The 19,175-nt window shown below is 48.7% G+C and overlaps 1 protein-coding gene across 49 annotated transcripts in view; it reads left to right on the forward strand.

Annotated features, from left to right (window-relative positions):
- INPP4A (inositol polyphosphate-4-phosphatase type I A) overlaps positions 1–19,175 on the forward strand; it is a 164,154-nt gene that overhangs the window by 94,641 nt on the left and 50,338 nt on the right. For 26 of the 49 annotated variants that reach the window (XM_077958507.1, XM_077958511.1, XM_077958523.1 and 23 more), the window contains 9 exons: positions 1,806–1,922; positions 2,206–2,285; positions 3,939–4,050; positions 4,973–5,063; positions 5,608–5,755; positions 9,424–9,554; positions 11,501–11,605; positions 12,086–12,194; positions 18,302–18,485. In XM_077958507.1, coding sequence (XP_077814633.1) covers positions 1,806–1,922; positions 2,206–2,285; positions 3,939–4,050; positions 4,973–5,063; positions 5,608–5,755; positions 9,424–9,554; positions 11,501–11,605; positions 12,086–12,194; positions 18,302–18,485 — 1,077 coding nt within the window. Of the gene's footprint in view, positions 1–1,805; positions 1,923–2,205; positions 2,286–3,938; positions 4,051–4,972; positions 5,064–5,607; positions 5,756–9,423; positions 9,555–11,500; positions 11,606–12,085; positions 12,195–14,476; positions 14,495–18,301; positions 18,486–19,175 lie in introns of all 49 variants that reach the window. The other 23 variants (XM_028831540.2, XM_077958509.1, XM_077958518.1 and 20 more) reach the window with 3 other exon arrangements.

The following is a 19,175-nucleotide window of genomic DNA, read 5'->3' on the forward strand; positions in this document are numbered from 1 at the left end:
TTAAACTGCATTTCTTCTTCTTCACCAGTTGTGCATTTTGGAAGCTAGCCCACCCTTTCAGTCTCTTAGGAACTTATTTCCAAGTTCACGTCAACAATTCTGCTTTCTAAGCATTTGTCGAGTGCTACCTACACATCTAAGCATAGTGCCAGGCACTGTGGATGATACAGAGCCCACCAGGGCACAGTCCCTGCCCCGAGGAACTGACCAGCTGGTGGATGGGGAGGCAGAAATGAATATGGCTGCCCCTGTGCACAGCGAGTATGGGAAGTATTGGAGTAGGAAGGTGAGGAGAGCACCAGGAGGCTGGGATCCTATCTGACTCTCAGAACAGGCTTCCTAGGGTGGGGCTTCATGAAATTCTGCTTCAGTACGTCTGCATTTCTCGCAAGCATTTCTTGCAAGCTCCCAAGTGCATTTCTCCCAAGTGCATTTCTCGCAAGCTCCCAAGTGATGCCCAGGTAGCCATTCGGGGGACTCCATGTGAAGAGCCCGCCAAAGTTCTGTTGTGGTTATGCAGATGTGTGACCACAGGGAAGGATCATGCGGGTTTGGGGTCTAACTGTATCCTGGTCGGTGTGTGAAAGGCACACGTAGGAGAGCAAGGAACGAAAGCCTTGAAGGCCGTGGTGTTAATCAGCACATGGTAGTGAGCCAGTGTAGGCTTCTGGGCAAGGGGAGTCACCTGACCAGATGTCCTAACTTGTATAGGACAGTCATTTGGAGGAGCGAGAGTGGGAGGGAGTGGAAAGAAAGGAGTGTGTGACAGAGACTTTGAAGGTGAACCTTGCAAGGGGAGTTGCAAGAGAATAGCATCTCCCAGACAGCAGGGAGTTTTGTCTGCTTTGCTTCACTACTGTTTCCCAGACACTTAGAATAGTGCCTGGTGCCCAATAAATGTTTGTGGAAGGAATGAGTGAATGAATGATCACTGGGTGGTTGAGAACAACAGAGAAGAAGGCACCAAAGTGCATGCCCAGGCTTTTAGCCTGCTTGGAAAGGGAGTCAGAGGTGGCCTTAGCCAAGGGCGGCCTTAGCCAAGGGCGGGTAGAGGGAGAGATGAGTTGGTCGAGGCCCTAGCAGCCCACTCAGGTGGAGCTGTCCAGTCAGCTTGACCGCCTGGATCTGGATCTGCAGAGAGAAAACAGAGCCAGAGGCCCAGGGAACGGTGGCTGTGATAATTACCTGGTACCTGGAGAGTATGGTATTACGGGGCTTTGGAGGACACGGCTAAGCTGCCGGGAAATAGTCACCTATGATCTAAAAACTAGTAGTTGATCCTAAAAAAAAAGGATAGCTTTTAAAAAGTCAGGCTTTAATTATCCCAGACACAGGCTTCTAGAAGTATATAATAAACCACTTAAGCCATTCATTTTCTCTCTTTCATCTGCTTGTTTGTACCTCTTAAAGGAATAACCCAGAGTCGTAGGTCTAAATACACATTACACTTTAAGTCATAAAACTAAGAGTGCGTGTGGACATCCAACTTGTTTCAGTTTTTAGAAATTCCTCCCTCTGAGTGTGAAACCCATGAAATGAGTCCTCAGGCCGAGCTTGTTTCATGGGCTGATTTATTGTGTGTGGATCTGTCATGGTCTGTCAGACTTCCTTTTCCTCTTTTAAAAAGCAGAGGGTTTTGTTTGTTTGTTTGTTTTATGTATTTATTTGAGCTGCCTTTAGCATTCGTGTTGATTCAAGACAGTGAGAATGTTAGTTTCTCATTCTGAAAATGTTGATGTATTTCAAAAGCAATTACATTTTTAAAACCCAACCCTGTGTTCTGATTATTTCCTTTTCTGTTCTAGGGAACCAACAATCCTATATTTCTAAGCAGTATTGCCTTCTTTCAAGACTCTCTTATCAATCAGATGACACAAGTCAAACTCTCCGTGTATGATGTCAAAGATAGATCTCAGGGAACAGTTAAGTAATGTGTTGTAGTTCGTGGGATTTTCTTCCCTTTGAAAAAATTATGTAATCATTTGAATGAGAGGTGAACACAGATTCACTTCACTACTGGCTCACAAGTTAGCTCATGTCTAAATACATTTGTCTTTGCAAATTTTTAAGCTTTCCCATCGGGCTTCTGACATCAGAGTAAGAGGTGCTGTGGGAGGCAGTCAGCTGGACTCTCTGGGGCCATGGTAATTGCATCAGAAGCAAAGCAAGTACACCAATGCTGCCTCTCTTCCTTCTCTTCCTCAGATGTATTTACTGGGCTCTGGAACGTTCATTGTCAAAGATCTGCTGCAGGACAGGCATCATAGGTTGCATTTAACACTAAGGTTGGTGTTCAGTTTTATTCCCTTGGAAGGATCTGGAATGATGAGGTCCAGGGACAGGTGGGGAAAGGACCCACTTCCTATACTGAGAGAGCACCCTTCCCTTCCCAGAAGCAGTCTGTGTGGCGACACTGTGTTGTCTCCTGAGGCGAAACAAATTACTTAGCCTATCAGGGAATGGAAACTTTTAGCATCCATAGGAGATATGAGCACAGCTGTTCCGAGCCCTAAAGGAAGGCCTGGATACATATCTAATAATACTGAGTGTGTTTCTCTGTTATTTAGCCCCTCCCCAGTAAAATATAATCTCCCAGACAGCAGGGAGTTCTGTCTGCTTTGCTTCACTACTATTTCCCAGACACTTAAAATAGTGTCTGGTGCCCAATAAATGTTTGTGGAAGGAATGAGTGAATGAAAGAGAAACACCCACCGTGTCCCAGGATGAAAAGATGAAAGATATCAGGATGTCAATCCTTCCAAATCATTTTAGGGGCACTTCCCACCAAAAACTCTGACATGGTGTTCTTTTTTCAGAATAATGTAAAAATTGTGAGAACTATGATCTGGGAAAATAATCCAAAAAAGCTAGGAAAATTTGACAAAAAATTAAGTCCCTGCAATGTTGAGACATTCTGAAGTTACTGTAAGTAAAGTAAAGACAGTATTGCAGACGTTGACTATCTAATCAGTGGACAGGATGAGAACCCTGCAGCATCGTCTAAACATAGTTTGTTTAGAGAACTTCATTCAGGAAAAAGGAAAAAGGAAAAATCTTAGGTAAAATGAGAGGGATCATGTAAGGAAAAGGACTTTGAGAAAAATATTTAGTTACATCATGCGTCAGAGTTAACTCTGGTTGGGTTAGAGTTAAATGTACAAAATGGACACCATTCTTTTTAAAGGAGCTAAAGGCGACTGATCATTGAACAGATAGAGCAGGAAAGGACTTCACAGGCACGAGGACAGGGCGAGGAAATCACAAAGGAAATGGTCAGTAGATGGGACCAGACAAAAATTTAGAACCTGGTTAAGTGAGACCTTGTAAATAGAAAGCCTGAAGTTCCAGGGTGTCCCCAGGCTCCCTGGATGGATCAGATGAGCCCAGGCCACCATCAGCCACCTAGGTAAAATTAGAGGGATCGTGTAAGGAAAAGGTGTCAGGGCAAAGCTGACTGAGGCTGGGGTAGCATCAGCTCTGTCATCTCAGGATTCAAGGGCCTTGGGCTAATATAAACCTGAGGGTGGGGTGGGAAGGAACAGAAAAGGGCCCAGGGCCAGAACAAGGTGTTCTCTAGTCCTCAATCTGGCACGTGTCCCCCTCACCCTCTGGGCAGGGGTGAACCCAGGCACTGGCAGCAGCTCGAGAACAGCATTGGCTCCTCCTCAAGGAGGCCCCCTCTGACTTCACCTGCACGTCCACACTTCCCTGTGGTGCGTTGTCCGTTCAGACACAGCCCTCCGCTGTGCCCCATGGTTTCCTCGTCTGTCTCGCTGGGGACGAGCCCTGTGTACACAGCGAATGCTGACCGACTGGTCAGTCAGCTCGGCCCTGCTGCCCCCAGGGCCCTGATGACCCAGTATGGCCAGGACTTTGCATTTCAGCAGAAAAGAAGCACAGTTGCAGCACCACTCATTAGAGCATGTTGTACATCACAGGTCTGCAGAGAGTGACCGTGTGGGTAACATCACCGTGATTGGCTGGCAGATGGAGGAGAAGTCAGACCAACGGCCCCCTGTGACCCGGTCTGTGGACACTGTCAATGGGAGGGTGAGTTACGCCACTTTCCTCCTCTCCTTTAGAAAGAGCAAGGGAATTAATCGGTAAAAATGCGGCTCTCGTGGACTTAGCCTTTGTGCTCAGCAACGGGCAGGGCCTGCTGCTTGATGCCGCTCCCCATGGACACTCCGGTCCTCCTTAGGCACACCTTGAAGCAGGAAACAGGGCCCCCGCCCGTAAAGCCCTGCTGCCCTGGAGCCTGCCTGTGTTCTGGGTGCTATACTGGCCACATCTAGAGGGCAAGAGTAAGCAGGAAAGAGCCCTGCTGGAAGAACTGCAGTCAGGGGGCAACTTAGGGGGTGTGGAGGGCAAGTGAAGAGGCATTTAGGACCCAGGTCATCTGTCCTGTTTTGTTAATATCTTCCTCTCCCAGACACATGCATGCCCTGCAGTCTCCTGGTACATACCTTCACCTTTTCATATGCTCCCCTCTTCCCCGATCCTCCTCCGCCTCTCCAGCTACACCCTCCTGCCCCCACTCTCATGCACAGTCTCTCACACAGACACTCAAAGAAAAATTCTAATTTCAGAGCCCCAACGCTGGTAAGTAGTCATTGTTGTACAATACAGAGATGTCTCATTTCACCCAAAATAAGCCCAGAATGTTAGTTCTGGAAATATCCCTTGGCATCATCTATTCTCTTCCTTCCGTTTTATACATCAGAACACTGAACCACAAGGTGAAGTGGCTGAGAAACCACGCCTGCCTAGAGACTTGTGTGTGCATGAAGTGGTTCAACACACTGGGAGGTGAATTACTTTGTGGCTTGGGCAGCATCTTTATTGTAGAGTTCATGGTGGATATTCATCTTAAGAGTTCTGTTGTGATGTATTTAGGCCACTGTTTCTGCTGAGTGTTCTGGAGTCATCTGAATCTCACAGTTTTCTTGTGCATTTCCTTACACATTATCAGATGGTTCTTCCCGTCGATGAGAGCTTGACGGAGGCATTAGGAATCCGATCCAAATATGCTTCGTTGCGAAAGGACACTTTGCTGAAATCGGGTAAACAGCTTCCTCCTTTGGTATTCTTGCCTCTCTTGTGAGTATCCACTTGGGCCCGCAGTCCCCTTTGCTCCCCACCTGCTGCGATTGTCCCAGCCATGCACCCTCATTGTCACCTCTCTGCTGCTTATCCTCGTGTTCTTTTTGCAGCATATAAAGAGTTACTACAAAAAACAATAATAATTTTCCTTTAAAGAGGATTAAAAAATAAAAAAGAGTCAGTAATACTCCAAGGAAGTCATACTTCATCTCACTCTTTCCTGTTTCACATCGGGGTTGGTGACTGGCGACAGCCTCCCTGCCCCCAGCTGCTCGCGCTTTAGAGTTAGTTACATGTTCTGGGAGAGGAAGATTGCATGTTGCTGGGAAGAAGCGTTCAGACCTAGTCACTTGGTGGGTTTTTGGTGTAAGCGTTTTAATTCCCGTGAGATGAACAGTGAGAGGACTTGAGTTGTCACCATCCCCGAGGGCCAGGAGCGAAGAACCCACGAGGCAGGTCTGCAGCCAGTTCACATGCAGCCTGTCTCCCGTCATCCCACCTCAGTGTTTGGCGGCGCCATCTGCCGCATGTACCGGTTTCCAACCACCGACGGTAACCACCTGCGGATCCTGGAGCAGATGGCAGAGAGCGTGCTCTCCCTGCACGTGCCCCGGCAGTTCGTGAAGCTCCTACTAGAGGAAGATGCAGCCAGGTGAGGCCACGCGGAAGGACTGACTGTCCATCATACCCATATCATGTGCCCCTTCCTTTCTGAGATATAGCGGGCAGAGCACGGGCATCAGATAGACCGGACTGCAGACACAGCCTCTCCCCTGCAACTCTGTGGCCTTGGCTTGCCTAAGCCTCAGTGTGCTCATTGGGATTATGGATTCCTGTGCAGGGATTTTGTAAGACAGTGTGCTTGAACCCAGATGTGTGTCCTGTACTCAGAACCTCCTCCCTTCTCCTCTTTCCTCTTTTTTTTGACACAGAGTCTTGCTCTGTTGCTCAGGCTGGAGTGCAGTAGTGCAATCTCAGCTCAACGCAGCCCCCGTCTCCCAGGTTCAAGTAATTCTGCTGCCTCAGCCTCTGAAGTAGCTGGGATTACAGGTGTGCGCCACCAGGACTGGCTAATTTTTGTATTTTTAGTAGAGATGGCGTTTCACCATGTTGATTAGGCTGGTCTCGAACTACTGACCTCAGGTGATCCACCCACCTCTGCCTCCCAAAGTGCTGGGATTACAGGTGTGAGCCACCATGCCCGGCCTGCCTTCTCTTCTTTTCTTTCCCCTCTCACTAGTCCTTCAGAAAGTTAGAAATAACTGGTAATTGTTTGATCCTAGCTGCCCAGCAGTAGTTTTCTAGGTTAGGGTCATAGATAAGGGCTCCAGAAGACTGAGTATGACCTGTCAGCTCACTGTGGTCCCATAAGGGTCTTAACCCTTCTGCATCTCTCAACCCAGGGCATATTTTGTCAGTCCTAAGGTGAGGAGAAGCCCAACAGGTGGCCCAGGCCGTGCAGATTATGTCCCCTGTCTCTCTCTCTTTCAGTTTTGTGCTGGTGTAACAGAATGCCAGAGACTGAGTAATTTATAATGATCAGAAAAGTGTTTGACTCATGGTTCTGGAAACTGGGAAGTCCAAAAGCATGGTGCTGGCATCTGGTGAGGGCCTTCATGCTGCATCATCCTGTGGTAGAAGGCATCACACAGCAAGAGCGCTCTTGAGAGAAGGCCAAACTTGCTTTTATGACAAACCCACTGTTGCAATAACCAACCCATTCCCACCATAATGACATCAATCCATTCATGCGGGCAGAGCCCTCATGACCACATCATCTCTTAAAGGTCCTACTTCTCAAAACTGTGGCATTCAGGATAAAGTTTCCAACATAGGAACTTTGCGGGATAGTCTCAGACTGTCATTTCTCCTCCTTGTCCTCAAATGATGTTAATTATAAACACAATATAACAGAAGCATGAAAGAAAGCAAGGTAGCCAGAATCCTGCTGTTTTCAAAGAGCTATTTTGTTTACATTTTTTATCTGGAAAAAACATCACACTTAAAGATGAAGGGCAAGAATAATGCAATGAGCACCTAGATACCTTTCACCTAGAATCACCAATTGTTAATATTTTGCCAATTGCTTTCTCCATGTATGCACATATTTTAGTAATTTTAATTTTACAAATTTTCATTAAGCTTTGTCCATATTTTTGTGTATTTACATAGTGACAATCTATTTTTCCATGTATTTTCGGTTTTTATGTTTAAATTTCCCATTACATGGTGTATTATAACTTTAAAGAGTTTATTCATTTTTTATTTGAGACAGGGTATTGCTCTGTTACCCAGGCTGGAGTGCAGTGGCGCCATCAGAGCTCACTGCAGCCTGAAACTCCTGGGCTCAAGCCATCCTCTTACCTCAGCTTCCTGGACAGATAGAACTACAAGCACACACCACTATGCCCAGCTAATTTTTTCATTTGTTGTAGAGACAGGGTCTTGCTATGTTGCCGAGGCTGGTCCCCAACTCCTGGCCTCAAGCACTCCTCCCATCTTGGCCTCCCGGAAAGCTGGGATTCCAGGCGTGACCCACCATTCCTGGCCAAGAGTTCATTCACTTAACAAGTGCTTTAGTTCAAGGGTTTTGTTGTTGTTTTCAGCAACAACCACATGTCAGGCACTGTTCTCGGTGTGGGAGGCTTCTTGGTGAGCTCAGTGTGGGGGTTGGTTGGAAGCAGAACTGGGAACCTCACACAGGAACTCCAGATGTGTCCGCGTGTGCTGGGACTGAAAAGGGAACTGTGAGAAGAAAGAGGGTGCTCAGGGCAGGCCTCTGTGAGATGATGACATTAAACTAACACCTAAAGCCTAGGAAGCAGTCACATGAACACGGCAGACACATTCCAGAGAGAGAAACTAGCAGTGGCCTGGCAGACAGAGCTGCTGTGCTCAGAGCGACCTGAGGTCATGGGGCGGCTGGCCATGTAGCCCTACCTGCTCTGGGTGTCCTTTTATATTAATTTTGCTATTTTAATAATAATAAAATGGCACAGCTTTTAAAAACAATTTAGACAAGTCAGATTTCCTAAGACCTTATATAAAATTTAGCTTTTTTTCTTTCTCAAAGGAAAACATGAGTGCAGTATAAAAAAAACAAATAGCGCAGAAAGGTTTTAACTAAAAACAACTCTTGGGGCTCTACTTTCTGATCTGCTTCCCAGAAACAATCACTTTTTGAGAGTTTTAGTGTTTACTGATGTATTTCTAAATATATGTGTAAAGTGTTCTCTTCATTAATCAATAAATTCATTAATCAATTTCAGGGATTAGCTACTGATTTTCTATGCTGAGGGTTTGGCCTTTTATACCTTCCCAGTCCCCATTTTCCTAATTTGGTTATCGTTTTTGTTTTTAAATCCATCTTGTGATTTTGCTGTTATGATTGTGTAGCTGTTCTTCATTGCTGAGCTAAGGAATTTATATTTCAGTTCTTATACAGCTTTTATTTTTTTGGAGATGACAATTCCTCTTTTTCTTCTCTCCTCCCTCCTCTTCCCCCTTCCCCCTTCTGTTACCCTGTGCCTCTGTCGAGCACACACATAAAGACAAGATCTGGCCTGATTTCATCCACAGTGACACAGCGGGCCACTTTTAGGTTCAGACGGCTCCTCTCTCACATAGACACGGAAGGAAGAATAGCCAGAGGTCCCAGCTCCCATGGTCCTCGTCCCATACCCAGAAAGGATGGCAGTGAGACAGAAGGGCTTGTGACGGCAGCGCGATCTGTGGAACTCCGCTGCTGAGGAGCCAACTCTAGGCTGCAGCTGAGCGGTTTTAGATTCTGCAGCTCCCTTATCAGGGGGAGGGCAGAAGGCCCACACCTCAGGAGAACCTGGGAGGCGATGAGAAACGCCGTCCTGATAGCCTCCTAGGGGAGATGATGAGACAAGCAGGAGATGGCTCGGGGCGGTTACTCACAGCCTGCAGTCCTCTCTGTTCCGGGAGGATCACACGTGGTTTGCCCAGACTCAGGTGGGCTGTGGTTTGAGCCTGTGCCTGAGGGTGCCTGCAGGTCATTAAGGTAAAGCGTCTCCCCGGCAGCCCTGCCTCCTTCTCCCCACCTGCACTTAGTTTCCCTTGAACATTTGACTAAGTTCCCGTGAAAAGCTACTCTGGATACATTCCCGTGTGGTCAGTGGTCTGCCTTTCATGTAGCTAGTTGCCTTTTAGACAGGTAGTGTAACCATTGTCCTGGCCCACCCTGGGCATCCGTGATTCTTGCCCTGCAAATGCTGTTGTCCTGGGTAGGCCTCCTGGGCCTCTCTGGGGAAACCAGTTAGCCTGCAGCCTGATGCATCTGTGTCTTGCTTTCAGAGTGTGTGAGCTGGAGGAGCTGGGAGAGCTGTCCCCTTGCTGGGAGAGCCTCCGGCGTCAAATTGTCACCCAGTACCAGACCATCATCCTCACATACCAGGAGAACCTGACCGACCTCCATCAGTACAAAGGTGGGCGCACCCCCATGCTGTCCCCACACACACACAGGCACACACACACACTCTCACTCACTGTCACTCACCCTGCTTTCCCAGCCAGAGATCTGGAAGACAGGGCCACTTACACATTCCCACTGACAGACCCTTTAATGCATTTTTAAAAATAACTTCTCATGTAGGTGTGAATTCTTTCAAATATGGGTTTTTCAGATCTTAATTAAAAAGACCAATCTGTGAATTGCAGTGAAGAGTCCTCCTATGGTGTCATCTACCAAAACAGTCACTGTGGAATGAAATTTAGGGGAGGCGAAATCTCGGGCTATTACTGGTTCATGTTATTTCTTCATCTTGGACTAATGTCAGTACAGTGACCGAAAGGATGTAGGTCACTCGCCTGGAAACAAAGCAGGTTTTCTTGATTTCGCGATTTAAAGAGTCAGGGGTAACTTCTGTTAAACATATAAATTGTTAAGGGGGAACTCTGTATTTTAAGGCACAGAAAGCAAAGTGGAGTGTGAATGAACACCTCACTGTTTCTCCTTGAAAGATGCCATTTGATTTTCAAAACACTCTCAGGGCAGATTTAGAAATCTGTTCTTGCTCCTTTTTTATTCCAAGTGGAATGCATTTTTTGGTTTTTCATTACTCTATGTATTACTTTAGCATTTTGAATTATTCTCTATTTTTAGATTCTTCCCTTTGATTCCTCTACATAATGGAATTTCAGGGTTTAAGGAAAACCATAAGCCCTTAATATGGTTTTGACACAGAACCTATGAACCCGTCCGTAAACTTGGATGAGAAGAAGCCAAATGCAGAACTGACAAGGAGGTGTTGCTTAGGCTTGGCGTGAGTCTGAAGAGAGGGTCTGAGTATGTCACCAGGAGAAACGGCAGCATTTGCCCAGGAAGGAACCGAGGGACTCACCCATGCCTGCCGCCTCTTACCTGGGAAAGTGTGAAACCCACCCAGCCTTGAGTGTTCTAGAGCAGAGCCTCTCAAATGTCAGTGTGCACCCGGATTCCTTGAGAACTGTGTTGAAGTGGCGATCCGGGATTGTGCCTTTCTCATAGGCTCTCGGACGCTCATGCTGCGGTCTGTGGACTGCACCCTAAGTATCAGGCCTCAGAGAGCCATCTCCTGTGGCAAACTGGAGGCACACAGTGGCTGGTCTGCGGTTCGTATGCTGGCAGTATCAGTTGATATTTTTCATTAGATGAAACGTTTTTTTTCTTCTACTCTTGTGGTTGTCAGTTTAATTTGCAATCCCTTTATTTTGTAGGCATGTGATTCTCTAATTAGTTATGGATTCTGATTGTAGAAACAAGATTGTGGATATTTGTTATAAAATAGTGTCCAGGCTCCTTAACCAACAGACGTGAACAGGGAAACATCGAAGTTCGTGTGTCAGAAGGCTGGAATCAATGCTGTATTGCATTTGTTCATCTTGATGGGCCTGAAGGGTTGAGAAGGCCTCTTCATCAATTTTGAGAGTTGAGATGTATTGCTCTAGCCAAACCAAATTCTTAGCTGTTTGATGATGGCGGTCTCTGGAGTCAGAACTGGCAGTCTCTGGCATGGACCCCTTTGCTTATTCCAGTAGTGCTGACATCGTGCTGCACAGAATGACATTTTTTGTATCAGATCTCTCAGTAGAGAGCCGGGTCTTGGAAGACGCAGCATCGTTACCATAGCTTTTTGAAGCCAGTTCTCCCTGGCGCCATTCATTCCCTGAGCACCCAGAACCAGCTCTCCCGACCAGCGGGCTGCCCTTGGCGTCTCACCCACCTGCCACCTGCAAATGAAATGTGCTCATGGCAACTCAGAACCTTCTAGGCCACTGCTGACACATACCTGCATATATGCCACAGCATCCTCTGAATTCCATGTTCTACTTGCAGCTCGTGAACGCAGCATGCGTGCTGATGGCCTTTATCTTCTCCTGTTCCATTTCTTAGGGCCCTCGTTTAAAGCAAGCAGTTTGAAAGCAGATAAAAAGTTAGAATTTGTTCCCACAAACTTGCACATACAAAGGATGAGAGTTCAAGACGATGGAGGATCAGGTACCTATTTTTCTGCCCCCTCTCGTTGAATCACATTTTGCTGCTTTTCTCTCTAGGTACTTGGTCCCTGAGTGCCCCACATCTGCCCATTTCCCTGTGTGCTCTGGGCGGCTGGGAGGAGAGATTTGTCACAAAGACCTTCAGAAGGTCTCTGTTAAGAGCCCACACCCCTTCCTTTTGTCTCTCCTCGCTCTAGCTTCCCTTTGCATTTCTGCAGTAGAAAGTTGCCTGTAGGCCATTCTTCCCAAGGAGGGATGCAAACAGGAGTTACAGGGTGGCTTTTTGCAGCCCGTGTGGCTCCACTTGAAATGTTTTGAACCCCTTTTTGCTGAGGTGATGGCACTGGGCTCCAGGAGACCCTTGGGCGGCCAGGGCTGTGGGAGGGAGGGTCAGGACCCCAGACTTGTGTGCATATCCCTATAGCTGGCTTGTCCACAGGCCTGAGCCCAGAGTAATGGAGGAGAGCTTTCTGTCATTCAGATCAGAACTACGATATCGTCACCATCGGGGCGCCAGCAGCACACTGCCAAGGTTTTAAGTCAGGAGGTCTCCGCAAAAAGCTGCACAAATTTGAAGAGACCAAGAAACAGTAAGTAGCCAGAGAGAGCTTGTGGTCCTTGTACAGTTTTCTGATGCTTCTTTTCTCCGTTTAAAATAAAATCAAAGTATGACCACAAGAACATCCAGCCGTCTGATCTGCCTCTGCGTGGCGGGAGGATCTGCCTCTTGGAGCCTGTGCTGCTCTGTTGGCGTGTGACTGAGCTGGGTGGGTGATGAGGGCACTGGATCGATGGTCCTGTCCTGCAAAATGAGGAGCAGATTGTGATCCCACCTCAGAAGTGGTGCTCCAGGCAGCCACCCTGTGCGGACTCTGCTGGCTCGGCATCCTTTAGAGTCCCTGGCCAGTCAGTTGAGCACCACAGGCACTGAGCCTGAAGCATGTTGTTTCCTAGAGTGCAGCAGTGGTAAACATTCCCAGTTTCTGAAAGATTTGGGGGGCCGTACAGAGCTCCTGTCCTGAGCAGGAAATTTCCAGGTAGGGCGGGTGGTGAAGGGCATGTCAGGCAAAGACGTGGCAGAAGCAGTGCACGTGGCGAAATGTGGCCGGGTGCGCAGTGCCGGCGGCGGAGAGCTAAGAGGGCTGGCCTTGCTGCCAGCCTGCTCTGTGACCAGAGGTACAGTGCCCAGCAGATCTAGGCTTGGTTCCAGGAGCTCAGGGCCTTGCCTGGGAGTAGACAAGTCAGCAAGCGCCATTTGGCGTGACCAATGCCCGAAACAAGCATGCTGTTTCGGGTGCATGGAGCAGGGCATCCACCCAGCCCCCAGGGGTGGGAGGGAGAGAGCCAGAAATAAACCCAAGCTGTTGTGTTAGATGTGCGGGAGGCATTGATGATCTTCCAGAACGTCACCTGTGAAGATTTCAGCAGCTCAGGAAGTGGGGGTGATGTGTGTCGATGACCGGTAAGGTCCTTGGACTGTGACCGTAAAATAGAGGAAGTAGCATGAGGTGTTTGGTTGAGGGAGAATAATTATGACTTAGCATGTGTTTGGGCCGATAGGGAAAGACAGAAGTGGATGAGGTAAGGTGAATGAGAAGAAAACAGTGTTGGAGCAGGGTTCTCACAGGATGGAAAGAGGCAAGAGCAGGCGTTCGTCAGAAGGGCCAGGAGAAGAGGGGGCGCTGCAGAGAGGTGTTTGAGGTGGGAAGGAGCAAGCGGAGGCATCCATGGACAGCCTCTGCGGCATGTGGGCTGGGGAGGGTCAGACTCAGCAAGCGAGCATGGAACAGTGTGAGGGAAGGTGAGCAAAGGCCCAGGGAGCGTCACAAGAATCCCCTGGACGGTCAGGTGAAGAACTCTGGCACAGGCCACGGAGCTGGTGGGTGGCACCTGACTGTGCTGCCACGGCTGGGAGTCAGGACATGACCTGAGAAAACGGACTCTAGGCTGGAGCTGGAAGGAGGTAAAAGGTCAGATCCGTGGCTGAGGGGGTCAGGGAGGCAGCTAGGGGCATCACTGCTCAGGGGCAAGGCTGAGCAGGGAACGGAAGAGCGTGCCCTGTGAGAAGTCACGTTCAGATACATGCACGGGCTGCCTGGGCCAGCCCAGAGCCCAGTGAGTCCTGGAGACGGGAGGAGAAACAGGGAAGGGGAATTCAGGCCCCCAGACAACCTACTTGACCTCGATTCATTCCCAAGGGTGCTTCCCTAAGACAAACCAGGTAACCGGACCTGCCTTAGGATTCGCTGACTCCAGCGTCCCTTTGGGAAATAGGAAGAAGACGCAGCTTCCTGTGGCCACCGCAGCTCTGCACAGCCAGCCAGAAAGCGTGTCTGTCGCTCCATTGCATGTTGCCCTGTGGAGAGTGTGAGCGTGCAGCTTGAGATGGGGTGGGGCCTTGAAGGAGAACGCGTAGGAACTCTGTGTGGCCAGTCGAGAAGGGGGCCTCCTGGGGGTCGTCATCCCAGGCGGCTTGGGGTGTTAATTCTTGATAACTCTGCATGTTAACTTTAGAATTTATTTCTCAAAATACCTCTTTAGTATTTTTCAAATAGATAAGTTTCTATTTAATTTCCTACTAATGCCATCAAGCCACTTATGGATACGGTATTCATGATCTGAACTTTCCTTCCAATGCAGAGGTAACTTGGCCTGAGGTGGGGTGTCTCCCTGGGGCTCGAGCACAGGGAGTGAGGCTGCCCTGAGGAATAAGCACGTCGGGCTCATAATTGTAGTCATCCCTGTAGTTGGGACCTCAACACATAATTTTAAGTATTTTGTCAAAAAATAAGTTGGCTTTTTAATTTTTTTGTTTTTGCATTTGGTATTTGCTAACAAACTGCTAATATTTCATTTTGGTTCTTTTCTTTAGCAGTTTTGAGGAGTGTTGGTGAGTTTTCTGTCTGTGGAGAGAGTGTCTGTTTGGGTCTCGTCCTCACGCAGAGAAAGCTTGTGCCATCCCCACCCCTCCTCGTGTGGGCTTCCCCCGCGGTGCTGCCATGGTTCCTAGTCACGCACCTCGTAGACAGTTCTCCCTTCCAACTGCAATGTTCTTTAATAATGAATAGCCAATCTTCAGTCTGCTGTTTTACCTTTCAAACTTGGCAGCCGCGTATTGCCGTGCTCGCTCTGAGAAAGGTCCTCGTTCTGTTTCTCCCAGGAGGAGGAAGGGCCCAACCTGGGAAGCCTCTAGGTGCCGAGTTCTCGTGTCAGCCCCTGGGTGCAGCTGGGAACCCCTTTCTGTCTTAAACAGGAATCTTGTGGCTTTTCAGTTTTCACTTCACTATTACCTCTTATACAAATGAAGCCAGCCTACCTCTTCATGATACTTATTAATTTATGCTGATGTTAATAACACTGTTACCAGGGTCAGTTTTACTCCTGGGGGTGGGTGCAAACCAAGATTTAATACAACTGAGTGGCTTTTGCCACCAGATAATTAGTTGACAGTTAGAATCCACAGTGTCTGCTGCCTGGGCTTCCCTCCTGCTGCCCCAGGCTCATAACAGAGGCTCTGCAGTGGTGCTTCATTCAGAGGCACCTGCAGCCCCTCAAGAAATGCTGCTGCCTCAGAGCCTGTGACCCATGGGGCTCAGGGGCTATGGCTGGGCCCTGCGGGAGGTGTCAGGCTCTGCTGGGGGCATCTGACAGCAGGGAGCACTGAGGACATTCCTCCATGTCCAGGCTGAGGCCTCTCAGCTTCCCCCTGGGGTCCTTTTCCCTAAGGGTACTTCAGGTACAAGGGAGGGAGGAGGGCATCTAGGCACGGTCGCTGCTGCTCCCGCCTCCCTAACGGAGGAGACCCACGCTACTTCTGTGGAAGTGGCTCCCAGCCTCCCCTCCCTGCCTTTTCTCTACTGGGGCCTCTTTCAAGGCCTGATCTTTCCCATAGGGGACAAGTAAAGTACTTAGGGGTTGAGTCTAGGGGTGCAGGGGAAGAGGAATGGGAGGAGAGTGCCAAAGGCCCAGCTGCCACCAAGGCCTGCTCCTGGGTAAATCCCAACCCAGGTGTTTTGGGTTGAACCTTGTTACTGGGGAACTTTCTGAGTTCCTGGGTTCCCTCTGAGGACCCTCCATTGCCCAGTCTGGGCCTGGTCACCCCTTCCCCCTCTGCTCCCTGCTCCCCGTATACAAGACTGTCCCCGAAGCGGGGAGGGGATGGAGTGGGGAGGGTTATAGGCAGAAGGAGGGTCCCTGCCTGGAGACTGTGAGGGGCTAAATCCCAGGCGGAGAGGACCCAGCCTCCCCATCCTCCTACCCTTGCAGAACCCAGCTCCATGGGGGCTCAGCCTCTGCAGAGGTGATCCTGCTCTTCTCATGTCCAGAGTGACTGTTGCTCAGCAGTTACCAGCAGTTCCTGGCCAGGGCCACAAGACTCCACCCTTATGCTCTCGTGGCATCTTCAGTTTAGCCCATGACCCCAGCTCTGGGTAGGTCCGGGTCTGGGGTGGGGTCCTAATGCAAAGTCCAAGGGCCATACCTAGGATACTGCCTCCTGGGGCTGCCCCTGGGCTTCATGTCTACACCTCCATCCTGCCGCCTTCATGTGGCCGCCTGGTTTTTAAAACTAGGTAGTTGAGCACACATGCTTCTATTTTCCTCATCATCCTAAACAGCACTTCTTTGGAATTTGCCTTTTCTTGCCTCTGCCATGTATATCCCGTGCATAAGTCCCAGGTACCATCGTCAAAACATGACTTGTGAGAACACAGGGCAAGTAGAGGGCAGTGCTTTTCTCTTGGCCTGGGCAGAGGGTATATATTTGTTGAAGGGCACACGGCCACCTCCTTGCACAGAAGTAGATCTGCATACAGCACATTTAATATATTTACTCTAAATATTGGGGGTCTGGGAAGAATCCATTTTTTTTCACCATTTTTGGAGTCAGGGTCTTGCTCTGTCCCCCAGACTGGAGTGCACTGGCACCATCAAAACTCACTGCAGCCTCAAACTCTTGGGCTCAGTTGACCCTCCTGCCTCAGCCTCCTAAGTAGCCAGAACCACAAGCACAAGCCACCATGCCTAACTAATTTTTACATTTTTTTAAAAGATGGGGTCTCCCGATGTTGCCCAGGCTGGTCTTGAACTCCCGGGCTCAAGCAGTCCTCCCACCTTGGCCTACCAAAGTGCTAGGATTATAGGCCACCATGCTTGGCTGAATTGATTTTTTAACACCCTATTTTGAGATTGTGTTTTTAAGACGAAATGATCCTAGAAGGCAGCTATTCATTTGGAAGAGTGATTGCAGATTGGAAAGTAGTCGTGTGCACATCGTGCTGTGGAATGACTCCTGTTGTGCCCCGCGAGCTTGAGTGCGGTCTGCTGCATGAGCTTCTGGCACATCCATTGTTTTTTACTGTGGCGTGTGGGCTTGTGGTGGTGGTGTTTCTTTCTGGGGTGCTTTGGTTTTCGGTTTTTGCATGTTTGCCGCATAATCCAGCAAGGGAAGGGGTAGTGGTGGTTTCTTGATGACCCACTTTGGGACTTCCCTGGGAAGGGGCCAATGGGAGAAGATTCTCAGCCCTGAGCAAGGTGACCGTCATCTCCAGGGGAAGTGATGGAGGATGTGGTGAGAGGTGCCCTCGCTCCTCCTCTTTCTCGCTGTTCCCCAGAATTCAAAGGGTCACTCTTTATAGGGACCAGTCAGGACCCCTCATCCTATGTGTGAAGGGACACCAGTTCTACCCAGAGCTCACAATTTCAAATTTTAGGAGGAGACCCTCTGCACTGGTGGCTTGTACTTCTCTGCTTTCCTCAGCTTCCTCAGATGGTCTGAAAAATAAATGTATAATATTGCATTGATTGGGATCCAGGCTAAGAGACACGCAATTCATCATCACCATGTAGTTGGACCCAACACGCTGGCCAGGCCCCTATAGCGGGGGGACGTGAAGTTGGTCCTTCAGAGCCTCCTGATTGTGCTGGGAGGGGCCAGGCTGTAGGCTGTAGGCTTGGCATCAGACCCCTAGACACACACGCTGCTTGGTGGCGAAGAGGTGGGAAGGAGGGAGAGCCAGGGTTTCACAGCCGCTGAGGAGTCCGGCTTTGCCTGTGGCTTGGCATGTTCTCCACTTTCTCTTCATTTGATGAAACATTAGTTCTCAAATTAGGGAAGTCCTGGAGTGAAGGAAAGGGAAAGGAAACCCAATTTTCTAGGGACTTGTTGGGGTCAGACATGAGAGGAAGGATGACTGTGGGTGTGTTCACAGGGAGCTTGAATTCCTGATTGGCCAAGTGAAAAAAAATAGGTTTTGGTTGCTTGGGGACAAAGTCCAACACCCACTGCAGTCTCTGCTACACTGTGATAACCTGACCCCTTCTTCTGTAGATGGTCTCCACGTCTCCACTGAAGTACTGCTTACAAGTTAATAGATGAGGTTGTGAGGTGAAAGATTATGATCATTTGGGTGATTACGGGATATGATTGTTCAATACCTGTTCACACATTTACATACACAAGTGAAAATACAGATACATGCAAATACAGATGAAAGACTGAGTCATAGTTTAATATTTCAAGCTTCTGCCATATAGACAGGAAGAATCCACTAAGATATACTTTGCTCATCAACAACTAGAGTAGCCTAGGAGAACAGCCCTGAGTCATCTTAGGGTTAATGTGACTGGGGCTGGCATGATGCTGTCGTCCTTTACAGATTCTGGAGAATCCCTTAGAATCTGTTCTTATCCTTTCCAGTACATCATCTGGCTGCCAGTCCATAATCTACATACCGCAGGACGTTGTCAGAGCCAAGGAGATCATCGCCCAGATCAACACCCTGAAAACCCAAGTCAGCTACTATGCAGAGCGGCTGTCAAGGGCAGCCAAGGACAGGTCTGCCACTGGCCTTGAGAGGACACTCGCCATCTTGGCAGACAAGGTAGGAGGGGTGCCCTGCTGCATGTGGGCTGGGGAGTTTCCTTGGGTTTCTGGGGGCCGCCGGGCAGCCCAGGTGTGCCTAAGGTGGTCCACAAAGAGCGTGACATTGGGAAGACTTTGAAGGTCTACCTGAGGTCCATTTCCCACAAAAACCAGGGCGGTTTCATGATTCGTCCGCAGAGCCGGACAGACAAAGGGCAGAGCCCAGGGCTCATGACTCTTAGGTGCAGCCTCAGGCACGTGTGCCCTTCAGTAAGTCTGTGGGGCTCATTTTGTTGAGGCTAATACAGTTCCACCTCTTTCTCAGTAACAGCCTAACCAGCACTTTTTTTTTTTTTTTTGCCACATTTCTATTGTAGTTGAATTTGAAAACAGAAACTGAGCTATTATACAGACATAAGATAAGAACAATATAATTTTATTGGCTTACATACAGTCAGTACACCAGCTTCTACTTAGCCATAACTTGATCCTGATTTAAAAATATGTAAGTATTAATCCCAACTGAGGAAGTGGCTATTATCAGACCCTTTTGATGGATGATGCTTTTTCCCATCACTCAGTCTCCCTCTCAGTGCGCACACACACACACACAGTCACACACAAACACACACAGATTCTGACTGCACCTCTGCAGTCACACTCACTGTGCTATTGAACTGCTTTTCCTGATCAGAATGTGTAATACCCT

This window comes from Macaca mulatta, chromosome 13 (assembly GCF_049350105.2).
Source record: "Macaca mulatta isolate MMU2019108-1 chromosome 13, T2T-MMU8v2.0, whole genome shotgun sequence".
Taxonomy (NCBI): Eukaryota; Metazoa; Chordata; class Mammalia; order Primates; family Cercopithecidae; genus Macaca; species Macaca mulatta.